Source organism: Pseudophryne corroboree, chromosome 4, assembly GCF_028390025.1.
Source record: "Pseudophryne corroboree isolate aPseCor3 chromosome 4, aPseCor3.hap2, whole genome shotgun sequence".
Taxonomy (NCBI): domain Eukaryota; kingdom Metazoa; phylum Chordata; class Amphibia; order Anura; family Myobatrachidae; genus Pseudophryne; species Pseudophryne corroboree.
In genome coordinates this window covers 524,446,481-524,460,239 of record NC_086447.1, presented here as the reverse complement: position 1 = coordinate 524,460,239, position 13,759 = coordinate 524,446,481, and the positions used below count along the sequence as shown (strand labels likewise).

The 13,759-nt window shown below is 39.2% G+C and overlaps 1 protein-coding gene across 1 annotated transcript in view; it reads left to right on the top strand.

Annotated features, from left to right (window-relative positions):
• TRDN (triadin) overlaps positions 1-13,759 on the top strand; it is an 862,718-nt gene that overhangs the window by 737,652 nt on the left and 111,307 nt on the right. Inside the window, exon 55 of the mRNA XM_063919338.1 lies at positions 4,202-4,246. Within this exon, the coding sequence (XP_063775408.1) occupies positions 4,202-4,246 (45 nt within the window). The remainder of the gene's footprint in view (positions 1-4,201; positions 4,247-13,759) is intronic.

Here is a 13,759-nt window from a genome sequence, read left to right as displayed (position 1 = left end):
ACGGCAACGTTTTGTGGAGATTTTTTATCTGATAAATACAGTGTAGCTAGATCATATAACTTCCACAAAAGAAAGGGGGGAATGGGAAAAAACACTTTCATCTAAAACCCACGGGTTTACCTGCCCTCAGGCTCGGAACAAGTCCTTAAATTTTTTGATCTTAGAATTTATTAATTGCTTTGGCTATGTTGGCCTTTACCAAACAAATATACAGACAGGGCAATAAACAATCCTTAATGAAAAAATGTATATGGCTTTCATTTTACATCATCAAAGAGACCATCAAATAATTATAAGAACAAGTGGTTCTAGATCTTCATATCACTATGTGACATCACATTATGCATCCCTTATGTTAAAATTTTGGGCATTAGAAGTCCATTATCTAGACCACCAACATAGCAAAAACCACTTTCCAAAGTGCAAGTATTAAAAAAACTTACTTACCCAGCACTACCCTTTAATCTCCTTCTTGTCCTTAACACACCTGAGTCCATCAGCTCCACAGTTTGTTGTACATTCTACCGTACTATGCAGCCGCCAGCTGAGATCTGTCACCTGGCAACCTCATCAGCTAGCAGCCATGATTGACAGTGGTCTGCAGATAGTGTTACTCTGGTCAGTCTGTCATTGAAGGGTATTTGACATTTTATTATTTTGTGCTAAGGTTTAATAAAGACACAAAGTGGTTCAACATTTTTTGGACAAACAATTGTTAAACTTAGTGGAAAATGCTTAAGTGAGTCTTATTGATGAAGATGCAGATAGAGTGTTGTTTGAACAGGAGGATTTTGGAAATTTACCAGCTCAAATGGCTTTGGATTTGTATTATAGGCTGTTATGTTTGAGTAACATAGAAGTGTATTTGGTCCTACAGTACATGGACAATTCTTGTCAGAAAACTACCATATGAAAAAAATTCCAATGGGATTTAGGATCATAATATTCCAACTATTTGCAGAACTAATCAGAATTAGAATCAGTATCAGCTTTATTGGCCAGGTATACGTGTGTATACTAGGAATTTGTCTTTGGTTTGCTATACAACAGCCAAGTAGGTAACAGATAAGCAGTTGGGGGGAGCAAGTAAAGTCAGACAGATAGGTATACTGTAGGGACCCAAGTGAGTTACATGTACATCTAGTTAGTCAATGTTCAGGAGTTCAGCAGGTGAACCGCTTGGGGAAATAAACTTTTGAGGTTTCTGGTGGACCCGGCGGGGATGACCCTGTAACACCTGCCTGAAGGAAGCAAGTTAAACATGCTGTAGTACAGTCATTTGTGTACAGGGAGAAGAGCAGGGGTGAGAGGACACAGCCCTGAGGGGCCCCTGTACTAATGGACTGCGCTTGAGAGGTACAGTCCCCCGCTTTCACCACCTGTGTCCTATCTGTCAAGAAGTCAACTATCCAGGAACAGGTAGCTTCAGGGACCCCTAGCCAAAGTAATTTGGGGTGGAGGATGCTGGGGATGATTGTATTGGAGTTGGCTGTCATTGTTCGGGGCATCGTAGAGGTGATTATTTGGGTCGCAGCTTTTTGTAGTAAATGGTGCAGCATTTTAAATAAATTTTCTATGGATCTTATTTTACTAGTTGTAGAGGAGATAGGGAGTGAATTAAAGAAAACAAGAATTGACCTAGAAGAATTCAAATCCATTTCTCAATCAATACTGTCAGGGGATGAAACAGGAAGATAGCTGGACAAACTTACCATGTGAATTGAGCGGTATAAGAATGATTTGGTAGTCTTTAAGAGGAGTAAAATGGAATTGGTACAAGTTGAGGCTAAGAGAGTTCTTTGCAGATAGGAATAGTTATACAATTAGCTGATGAACGTGGAGCGGTGGTAGTTTTAAATTACTGTGATTATGATGCAGATATCAGAGAACAACTGTCTATAAGGAAGACTTATACACAACATAAAATCATAAAATCCAATGTATGAATTTAATTTTGGAGAATAAACATTTTTAATATGGAGATACTTATTACGTGCAGAATGCTGGGGCAGTGATGGGTTAAAATTTTGTATCAGTTTATGCATATTTGTTTATGACAAAGTATAAGCGTACACAGATATATTAAAGCATGGTCCCAGAATGCTACACTATTTCCATTTTATAGATGATATTTTGGGTTAATACTGAGTAAACATTCTTACAAATGGTCACTGAGTTAAACATTATGGATAATCCGATTAGATATACATGTAATGCACGAATGACCAGAGAGAATTTCCACAGCAGCTGGAGGGCCAAGGTTGAAAACTCATGTACTACATTGTACTGTATAAGTACAGACAGAAGTGGTCTTGTTTGCAACAAGTCGCCACCCCAAGAAGCTAAAAGAGGGACTACCTGTCTCACAGTTTATTAGAGTTCTACAGAGTAATACTGTACTGTGTCACAAGGGTTTGTCAAAACAGGATGCATTTTTTAAGTGCATGCGGTGCACAAACTGCAGCAGAATGCGGATAGGTAAAGATTTTGCACACCTGCATAAAGGCTGGAAGATATAAATCCGCCATTGTTTTTCATGCACCTCAAGTTTTATAGTATAAATCTTAATGTGCCCATGTGGCTTTTATGATGACGGGAAGACATTGTGGTGCTTTCGGTACAAAATGGCAAATCACTGCTCTTCAGTAAGACAAGCGATCAGCAATGGACGGAGTGATAAACCAGTAGCAGTTTTACAACTGCTACTGAATTAGGCCCTGTGATTGCTGCCCATTACTGTGTTGCTTGCAGATGGGATGGACTATATATAGGGTGATATATGGAGTAAACCTGGCTCTGATATTAGCCAGTGCCTCCCCAGCAATTGACCTCACCGCACGTCACTGGTGTCTATATGGAACCCAGACTCACTAAGACATATTTGTCTTCTTTATTAATGCTCCAATGGACTATAACTCTGTGCAACTGATCTACTCCAACAAACTTTCTATTGCAAACCGTAGGCCTGATCTGGGCTTGATCCTATACTACTTGCAAATCTAATGCATATCTACTTACATAATTTGATCACATGTATCTGTTTGTTTACTCCGCTACTCTAGACTTTAAAATATACTGTCCAGGTTGATGTTGTATTAATATTTATATCTGGATATCTTCGAACTGCATACCATTTTGTTTTCAACTATCTTGTTCTATTTTTATTGAAAATTCTCAATAAATATATATTTTTTTAACAAAAATTTCACTAGATTCACTTCAGATATATCTGATGCGATCTATAATGTGCCAACAGATCACATCAGATATACTGTATCTGATTCACACATGCTACATGTGATTGATCTGTAGCGATATGATGCTGCTGCCGCCACGTCCTTGTGATGAGTTCAAGTTGCCACGGAGATGCCAGTCAAATGATGCTTCAGATTAATTTGATGCGATACATCTGAAGTAACAAAAAGCACTCTGATGTGCACCTGATTTCTTCAGATTCAAAAAAATCATTGGTGCAGCACCAAAGATCTATAGCCCAGACATATCTGACATGGGACCACACAATGGATCGGAGGAGCCGTCCGATGTGACACATTTCATCCGATTTTTCAGTCAGATGCGTCGAAATCTGATGAAAAGTGCCCAAATTGGACTAGTAGATGGGGGCCTTTACTGCTCAACATACAGTAGATTTAACATGTTTAACTGACATAGGAAGTCTAGGTAGAATCATGATAATTCTATCACTTAAAAAGGTAACAGATTGTTGAGAAACTAAAACATAAATAATTCTACAAATACCCTTCTTTTATAGATATATATTTTATTCCATTTAATTTGGGAAATTAACCAATTTTAGACAAAGAAGGTAGAATCATGGAAACATTCTTTATTAAAATAGAAGTATAGTATAGAAAAATATAGTTATATTCATTCATATATACGATTAAAAGGAATTACTGTAAATGAAAGCATTATTTGTATAAAAGCTGATGTTTCAAAGAAAAATTATACTGGTCATTTGTGGCAAACCTTCTTAAATATAATAACATTCAGAAAGTCACTCATTTAGCAGTGCCATCTTTTATATGAGGTCACAGTATGTTTTTTAACAATGCAAAGAAAATACACTGAGGATTTACTGTAGATTAGGGGGGCTCAGTCCCATTAAAAAAATATAATCTGTATTGCTTGTATCTACAGTACATAATATGATGCTTATGTGTCTGCTTTTTTCCCTTAGCTATAGTGGTGAAAAAACAAGAAAAACAAGCAGAACCTAAGAAAGGTAAGCATAATACGCTTTCTAATATACATTTTGCTGTATTAAAAAGCATTCAAGGGTGAAAAGGGACTTGTATGTATTTTATGGGTAGTGAGGTAGGTTGTGTTATCATATTAATTCATTTAAAATAGCAAAGTAGCAGTAAATAGATGGTAGCTAAATGGTTTCCTTGAGTCTGGGTAGTATAGAAAAAACTGCTAACTAGGGAGCTAGTACTTTTGCTGTTGGAATATATAATTTCAGTTTTTGCCACTACTGCATGTTGTAAATAACATATTAATTAAGATTTAGAGACACTACAGTGTAGTTAAAAAAGCATTATCATGAAACAAAAAAAAAAGGAAAAAATGTTATCTAGATAAATGTAATTTATTTGGAAACACATAATTAAATAGCAGCAAAATGTAGATATCTCCTAATATTTAATTCAGTAAGAAAGATTTGTGGCTACTACACACCACAACAATTAAAAAAGTCTTATGTCCTCAATTTTCTTAAGGTGCTATTATAGCTGAAATATTTATTTATAGGTATTAGCTTAGCATATTGTGCCTACATTATTATACTGCTAGCATTCATATTACTGTACCAAATATTGTTACATTTGCATAGGGCTTACTCTGATGATATGTCCTCTGTGTTTTAATTAGAAGACTCTTTTATAGGAAAAATGTAGTTGTTTACTCTTAATCATGGACTGACAATTATTGTGTATGGGATTCTTACTGCAGTCGAGATTATATATCTTTTATAATGTCAAATTAAGTAGAATTAATAATGAAGTAGAATGTAATTAAAAATGAGGAAACATGAAAAGGAGACAGCTGAACCAAAAAAATAAATATACTAGAAATAAATAGACATAAGTGAAATAAATATATTTTCTTCCTTTTTATTAGTTAGGAAATGTCTATTCAAGTTTGTAAAATATAGGAGAAACCCTTTTGTATGCACCCCTAGTATGAATATTGTGTACTTGGAAAATATGCACAAACGTATGCACCACCTAAATTAGAAAGCCTGCCTATGCATCTTTATGTCCTCAAACTGTCATCAATTTGCATAAAAGTCATGTTTTGCACATCACATAATGTAGCTACAAAAAATAGAGACAATTCATCTTGAAATAATTATATTCCTACATTGTTTTAATATAATGTGCAAATGGAAATGTTTCAGTGCAGCTCACTACATGCAGTCACCATCTAAAGACTATTTAGCACTGAAGTTATAAAGCTTTTTCATTTGAGACTGAACCAAGTTCTTGCCTCACATAGTAATGTAGGATAAGGAAAAAAAATGTATTCACCAATTTATGGGATTTATTAGTGTATATATATCAAAGAGTTGGCAGTTTTGCAACTAAGGTAAAGTAAATCAAAATAATTTATTTTGAAATAAGATGGTTATAATTATTGTAGCTTTTTTCATGTTCTAATGGTTCAGTAAATTCAATAAAATTAAGAGCCTTTTCTGTTACGAATACTGTTCTACTAGAACATGCTACTTTGCAAATTACCTATAGAGTCAAGGAACATGTCACATAGTGCTGCTGGTCATAGTAATGCTCTGTTTCAAAATAAACTGAAAATAGACAATTTAACACTAAGGAATTTAAAATTAACTAAACAATGTAATATTGACTATACTTATTTATTAATATTAATATTATCATTTATGCACAGAATGTTTCTCTATTTTTTTCTTTGTCAGTAGCTATACAGTAATAGATATGATTTATTTTCTCAGATGCACTAGAACAAAAAGAGATAAAAAGGAGATGACAACATAAATTTGTTGGGACATTTATCTGCAACATTAATATAAATAATATAGCATGAAGTTACTGTTTATTAATAGGAGCTGATGGTAGGAAAGCATATCATTACTACCAAGCTGAATTGTGGTTTAGCCGCATCTAGACTCACTGAGGACGTCTAAGACAATGCATGTACTGTACAGTTTTTCATTGTGATTTTTATGATAATGCTGTTACATACGACCAAAGTATTTTTAAAGATGTCACAGTTCAATTCATAAATATGCATGTATTAGTCAGAGGTGAACCTGAAGTGAGACACTACTTGGAAATATTGCAAGCTACATTACCATTTATACACCTTACTGATAAATATTTTTCAGTTGTCAAAACACAATATACCACTAAAGCAGAATTTATTCCCTAGCCCATTTACACCAATAAAAACACATAAAGCAAAGAAAGATATGTGTATAAGAATGTAAGCTCCACCTCAGTAGGTTTATGTACCACACTTAGAGGAATTGCATTAGCATTAAATTGAGCAATTTTCAAGATCAAATAGATGCAGTGAGTTGATATTGTTTTACAAGGTATTTATTGCAGCTGTACTGAAGTGTTATTATGCCAGAAAATCCCTTTTATAGTACTAAGAAAAATATGCCTTGCCACTAATGTTTTAGTTCTAGATGATGTACTTCACTGCTGAGTTATGAATTACAAATTGTTGCACAAAGAAAATGAACAAATAAAGTGGTAAACAATATTAAATGACAACAATATAAAAAATAATATTTTTTTGTAACACAATAAGGGTCATTTATAAATATTGAAAATTGCAGAAGGACAAATGCTGTTCCCTGGGTTTTGTGAAAAGTTCTCATTTCCCTGCAATTGTTTATATAGTTATTGTCTTAGAATGGTGGTAATTTTAGTGGAATTAAATATTGTGACTTGTGTATCTGGGTGCAGGGCTGATGCTTGGGTGTTAAGCACTCCCCTGCAAGGAAAAGAGTCCGACTGCTCATTCCCTCATAGCCAAAATGTCCAATATGGGGGAAAATAAAATTTCCAGTTTCCCACTTCTACCTTCTGCCACAAGGCTCAAGGATGCTCCTTTCTTCCCACCAAGGCTGGACAAATCTTCCCCTGGGGAATGGATTCTTCAACATTCCCCAAAAGTATAAAGCATGAAAAGCCTTGGGGAAAGGGTGATGGTATTTGCTACTGCTCAGTGTTCAGCTTCCGAATCCATGGAGTGCAGCCCTTCCAATTAAGAACATAGAAAACATCCATAGTGGTGACCGCCATGCTCAGAATGTTTGGTGTAAATAATGATGGCATCCAAGATCACATTCTCCAGCAGCCCTTTCAGCACCCCACAAGTCTCCTCTAGTGATCGGAATCATTTGATTCCAAAGGTCAATGTTTAGCCCTGCAATGTTTAGGATCCAAAGTCTCCTCGCCATTGTTAGGTTTCCTCACGGATTTTTTCCAGTTTTTTTTTCCAGTTTTTTTGTGCAGCTGTAACTGGTGGCTGACAGAGTGAAAGACAATTGTCAGCCAATCAGCAGAAGCACATAGGACCAGAGGCAAGCTCATTGGCAGCTATTGTGAATTCAGCAGTGGGTGACAATGTCAATAACTCACTGCATGTGCTGCATAGATAAATAGTCTCTGCCCATCACTCTGGCTGATATACTGTATCCTGTGTTGTGCTGTCCACTCCAAATCAGTGTGTGCAGCATTTTGTGTGCCCCATCTGTATATCCTATAAATAAAGGATATTCTTATAAATAAAGGATAATAATAATAATAATATCCTGCATTGTGCTGTCATGTCTGTGCTTCGCAAACCCTGACTCTTTGACACTGCCAGTTCCTGCACACTACCATCCCTGACATCCTAACATTTCCAGGCCTCACTGATACATCACCTACTTTTCCCCATATGGTTTGTATTTTGCACACCCCTCCCATCCCTATGGATAACTTACATTTGATGCCTGGGTCCTCTCAAGCTCCCCTACTGCTCCAGGTTCTGACACTGATGCATACCTCCCAACTTTCGATCAGCGCTGTTTGGGACACAGGCAAGCGTGAAATTAGAGAAGGTAAAAAAAAATTAAATGTTGGAGCTGGGGTAATTTAAGAATCACACAGTAAGTGGTCAAGTCCCATTGTGCTTATTCCAAAGCCAAATGAGAATTTGCACTTCTGCAATGATTTATGTAAATTGAAAAATGTGTCAAAGTTTATTGCCTACTCAATTCCTCACACCAGAAGGGTTGTTCCAATACAAGATGTTGCCATTTGGCTTACATCAAGCACCTGCTACCTTTCAGAGGATGATGGATAGAATTCTATGGTCCCCATAGACAGTATGCTGCTGCTTATCTGGATGCTGTGATCATCTATAGTCCTGATTGGCAGTCTCATGTACCCACAGCACAAACAGTGTGGGACTCCATCCATAAAGCAGGATTGACAGCAACCCAAAAAATGTTGTCTAGGGATGGAAGAAGTAAAATATATTGGATACACCATTGGCATAGGTTTGATAAAGCCCAAATTTAATAAAATGTAAGGAAATACACAATTGGACATGACCCCTAAATAAGAAGCAGGTGAGAGCATTCTAAGGAATCGCGGGGTATTATAGAATCTTTTTACCCAATTTTTCAACTATTGCAGTACCACTGACAGAACTTACCAAGGGCAAACAGAAAGAGATGGGTAGTTTGAGTCCTAAATCAGAAAAGCCTTTTCAGGAGTTGAAGTTAGCATTGTTTACCCAACCAGTTCTGATGACAGTTGATTTTCAGAGGGAATTTGTGGTACAAACTGATGCATCTGATGTAGGGATAGCCAAGGTCCTGTCCCAGAACAAAGAGGGTGAAGAACATTCTATTATTAATTTAAGCAGAAAGTTAAATGTGCATGAGAGAAACGATGCCACTGTCAATAAAATAGCATTAGCAATAAAGAGGTCATTAGAAATTCTCAGGTATTACTTGCTGGGGAAAAAATTCAGGTTGATCACTGATTATGTGCAATTGAAGTGGATGTCTGAGAATAAAGAAAGCAATGAAAGAATTACAAGGTGTTTCTTGGCATTGCAAAATTTTACATATTCAGTAGAGCATAGGCCAGGAAGCCAATTGGTCAATGCAGAAACTTTGTCTCATGTGTTTTGTTTGGGGACTGCAAATTTTTCCCCCATACTGTAGGTTGAAACAAAGGCGGGGATATGTGATAGAAACACTGGTAAATTTATAAATTGGATATATGTTTGCCTGGGTTTCTGACATATGTATTTTGAACCCCCAGGAAATGTCTGTTTTTCTAAATAGACTTCATGAGAGTTTGGGCCTTTAGTAAAAGCCAGATATGGGTCCTGGGTGTGTGGATATGAGATGGAAGGGAGGGATATATCCACAAGGCCCATTTTGGTCTTTTAGTCTTCAGCCTGAGAACAGAATAATTAGGGCCTGCACCTGTAGTAGGTTGATATAAGCTCGGTCAGGGCTTGGCTCAGAGCTCACTATCTGGAGAAACAGGCAGCAAGCTTCTTGAGAGACACTGATTTATGGCCTGTAAGTACTGTGCATATGCCTAGGTTTGTGGTAGGGGCATTAGGCCCAGATGGACTAGGATTTATTTTTATGTTTTGTTTTATATTGCAGAAACAAGGTAGCCACATCTAGATTGCACAAAAACCCTGGACTAGTGTGCTAGTTTCATAGCTGCTATGTGTTTGGTGATGCCAATCTACCCCAGGAATATAAACGAATCAGAAAGGGTTCAGAGGAGGATATATTGATGTGGATGTCATTGTAGGTAGCAGTAGATGCCAAATGAGTGTATTACTGTATTTCACTAATAAAGCTTTCAAAATTGAGGAAAAACATAGTGAAGAATGAACAAGAGAATGTTTCAGAAGTGTAGACACTGAGGGAGTGCTAAGAATATTAGGAGGTAATCCAATGAGGATATCACCACAAAGACCAATAGAAAAAAGTGTTTGCAGGAGAAGAGATTACTTGGCTGTTTTGACTATAGCAGAAAGGTCAAGAAGGATTAGTAGAGAGAAGTGACTTCTTGGATTAGTGGGATTAGATCGCTGGTCAGTTTACTGAGGTGACTCTTGGTAGAGTATAGATGGTAAAAGACCAATTGTAAATGGTCCACTAGGTAGTGGGAAAAGAGAAAGTGGTCTATGAAGCTGCACACAAGCTGGATGAAGTAGTGTTAGAAGCAAAATGGAGAAATGTTTCTTGTAATTAAGGAAAATTGAAAAATTGTCTAAAGACTGAAGAGTAAATTCCTATGGGACTAGTTTAAGACATGAGCAAAGTGAAAGCAAGAATTAAGGTAGGAAGTGCAGGAGTAGGGACTGGATCAAGGGTATTGTCCCACAACAGACTCTGACTCCCTCTTACCAGATTCAGCACTGTTGCTTCACCTCCTGGTTGCTCCTGCTGGCCACTCCAGTAAACATAAACCTATTGAGTCCAATTATCTGATGGTGATTTGGCTCCTATTTATGGTTTCTGTGCTGCATGGGCACCACCAAGTTTCAGAAATGAAAAATAGTCTGATGTGTTAATCTGCAGATGGATGTGAGTTTGTTGTAGGCAGATTTATAGTAACAATACAAAATATGCCGGAAAAAGGCTGAAGGGAAGAGGAGAAATTATATTGCATTTGGATGGGTTGGAAGCACATGGTGGTGAGAAATTTTGGGTGGAAGACGGTCCATAAATAGATGGTGAGGTTTGTGCGGGCCCTGGGTTGAGGAAGAAATAAACAATACTCAAAAAGATAAAGATCTGTTTGAGTAGACTATGGAGTGGGAAGCATTCTTTGTAGCAAAGCATTTTGAATGTACAGACAGGTGAGAAAGCGGTTAGTGGAAGGTAGTGATGAAGGCAAGAGTAGACCTGATATGTTAGAGGTAAGGGGGCTAAGTAAAATAGGAAGAAGTTGGAATAAACAGATGCATGGATAGGTTGTGGTGGTGGTGGTGGTGGTGGTGGTGGTGGTGTGAAAAAAAGATATATGGGGAATAATTTGGGTTACCTACTATTATGGTTTAAAGTGGGGGGGAACGAGGTGGAACTGAGTTCCACCACCTGTAATGGTAGGGGGAACTAGTTCCAACCCCTCCATTGCCTTGCACAGTAATTCCAACAGAAAAGCTCGCCCCATCACCTATGTCAATAGATTATGCAGGCAGTGCTAGTGTTACTGATGAGCTGCAGTCACTGTCCCCTTCCTCAGGTCCTGATGGCTCCATTGTCCTCCTCCATCTACAGCCATTTACAGCCCAACCCTCCTTGTACTTACACATGCTGTGTCTGTTGGACAGCATTCATCCACTCCTCAGGTCCCAGTGGCTGCCTTTTCTGGCATGGCATATGTGATGTCACCGCTGCTGAAGTGAAGAAGAGCCATGAAGAGGAGCAGGCTCTGTGCATCTTGATGACAAGATGAGAGGGGGCTGGAGGGACAAGAAAAGTGGGGAAGCTGCTGGAGGGATACAGGACATGGAGCTGCTGGAGTGATAGAGGCAGAGCTGTGTATAAGGGGCACTACTGTGGTAATTATGTGTATAAGCAGCACTACAGTGGTCATTATGTGTAAGGGGCAATATAACTGTAAGCATTATGTGTAAAGGCACTAGTACTGTAGGAATTGTGTATAAGGAGCAACGTGAATAAAGGGCACTACTGAGTGATGTAACCTTAATAAGGGGCATTACTATGTGGTGTAATATGAATCAGGGGCACTACATGCTGTGTAATTTGAATAAGATTTTGCTATTGTGTGATGTAATTTTAATTGGGGGTACTAGGAGAAGGCCAGCTGTGGGAGGGAGTAGGGAAATACCTGAGGTGGGATACCACCAATCAGGAACCTGCATCTCCTCCCCAGGTGAGCGCGGCATGATGGGAATTTGGAAGATTTTAAAAGAGGTTGCGCAGGTCAGCTCTTCATGTTAGTTGCAAGACTCTGGCTAAGGGGTGATTCTCTGCCAGGGTGCCTTGTGGAACGTATCAACAGTGCTGTGTGGACTTATATGTACTTACTACTGCATGGACTAATCTGCTATCACTGCTGTGTAGGTTCAGTGATAGTTCTGCTGTGTGGACTTGTTTATCTGGAACTCCTGTGTGGAATTGCTGTGGACCCAAATCCTCTACTGGGACTTACTATCTGGACTGCTACCTGTATACTGTTTCTGAGCTATATTTACTTCTGTTTCCTGTGAATTATCTACTACTGTGTGCTGTGAGAAATAAACCATCACTTTGGTTTCATCGGCTCTGTGTCTGAGTGATTAGAAGAACCCCGTATCCTCACATTTGGTGGCAGCGGTGGGATCATTCAGGCACCAAACAACGACCACAGGAAGCGTGAAAGCCCAGCAGAGAACAGAGGATCAGGCCATATGTAATGCAAGAGGATCTGCAGTGAGGTGGTAGCAAGTGAGCAGGTGTCAGTCCTGTGGAAGATAAAATGTTTCTAAGGAAAGAAAATGAATGCCTCAAGTCTCCCAGGGCAGTGGAGCGCATGGATGGAGGTGTGTCGGTGTGTCGGCAGGCTGGTAAGCTGGATCTGTTATTGATTGCTACAAAGATGCAGTACATTTGGGAGTACTGGAATGGAGCTAGGCAGATGATCAGCAGCTGGAGAGTATCCAGAATACAGGACAAGTTGTGTTACCTGGGGGATGTATTCCTGCACTGTAAAAGTGAGGCAGCCTCATGGAATCTGCTGGGGGAGCCAGAGTTTGTAGAATTCACAGAGGAAGTGATTGCTACAGTGACCCAAATGATGCAGAGAAGTCAATATTCTGAGGCTGAAGGGCAAGTCCAAAATAAATTATCTTCTGGGTTAGAGCCAGAGGAAATATCCAAAATGGGGCCACTGCAACCCGGGCAGAGGACTGAGGGGTCTGCCTTCCAAATGCCTGTTACCAAGGGAGAAGAGTTATTGTCAGCGGGGCCCATAACCACATTGGAAGAAATGAGCATGGAGGAGCTGATAGCAGAATGCCAGCTGCGAGGCATCCCTTTCCAATTCTGCACTCACAGGGAAATCCTCCAGCTTATTCTCCAGGATCAGGGGGATCCAACAAAAGCGTTCACTGATTATTGGACATGGATCCTTCATCTCGGCCCAGGGATGAGTGTGTGGGAACAGCTGAAGTGTCTGGAGGAGTGCTTCATTGTGGCAGAGGAAGAGGCAATGGATCAGGGGCTCCTGGATACCCCGGCATGGCGAGACCAGTGTTGCAGGGTGGATACAGAAAGACACCGTCTGCAACAGCTTCTCCCACACCCAAGGGAAGCAATTGCCCAGTGTACTATGCTGGGAGAGGCTAGCGCTGAAGTGAAGAAGGCTATGCCCACAATACAGGCATCCCAGGAGGAGCTGCGCTACACCTTCCCTTTTGGTGAGGTGGAAGATGTAGACCTAGTAACCAGCTGCCAGGGAATCTATGAAGACTGTGCCCAAGAGATCACCATGGTTGGAGGAGTATTGTTCCACGCCCCAACTATAAACACACCAGTCACAGATGGCCTTTTGCTCCAGGATGCAGAGCTTATTCATCTGGGGGAGGCTCATCACGATGGATCGGCGATGGCAGCCCCATTTATTTCACTGAGGAACGCTGATGAGAAAATGCATTGTGTATACCCAACTACCCTAACTCCACAAGAAGATTATGAAGGAGTATTCCCATTTAA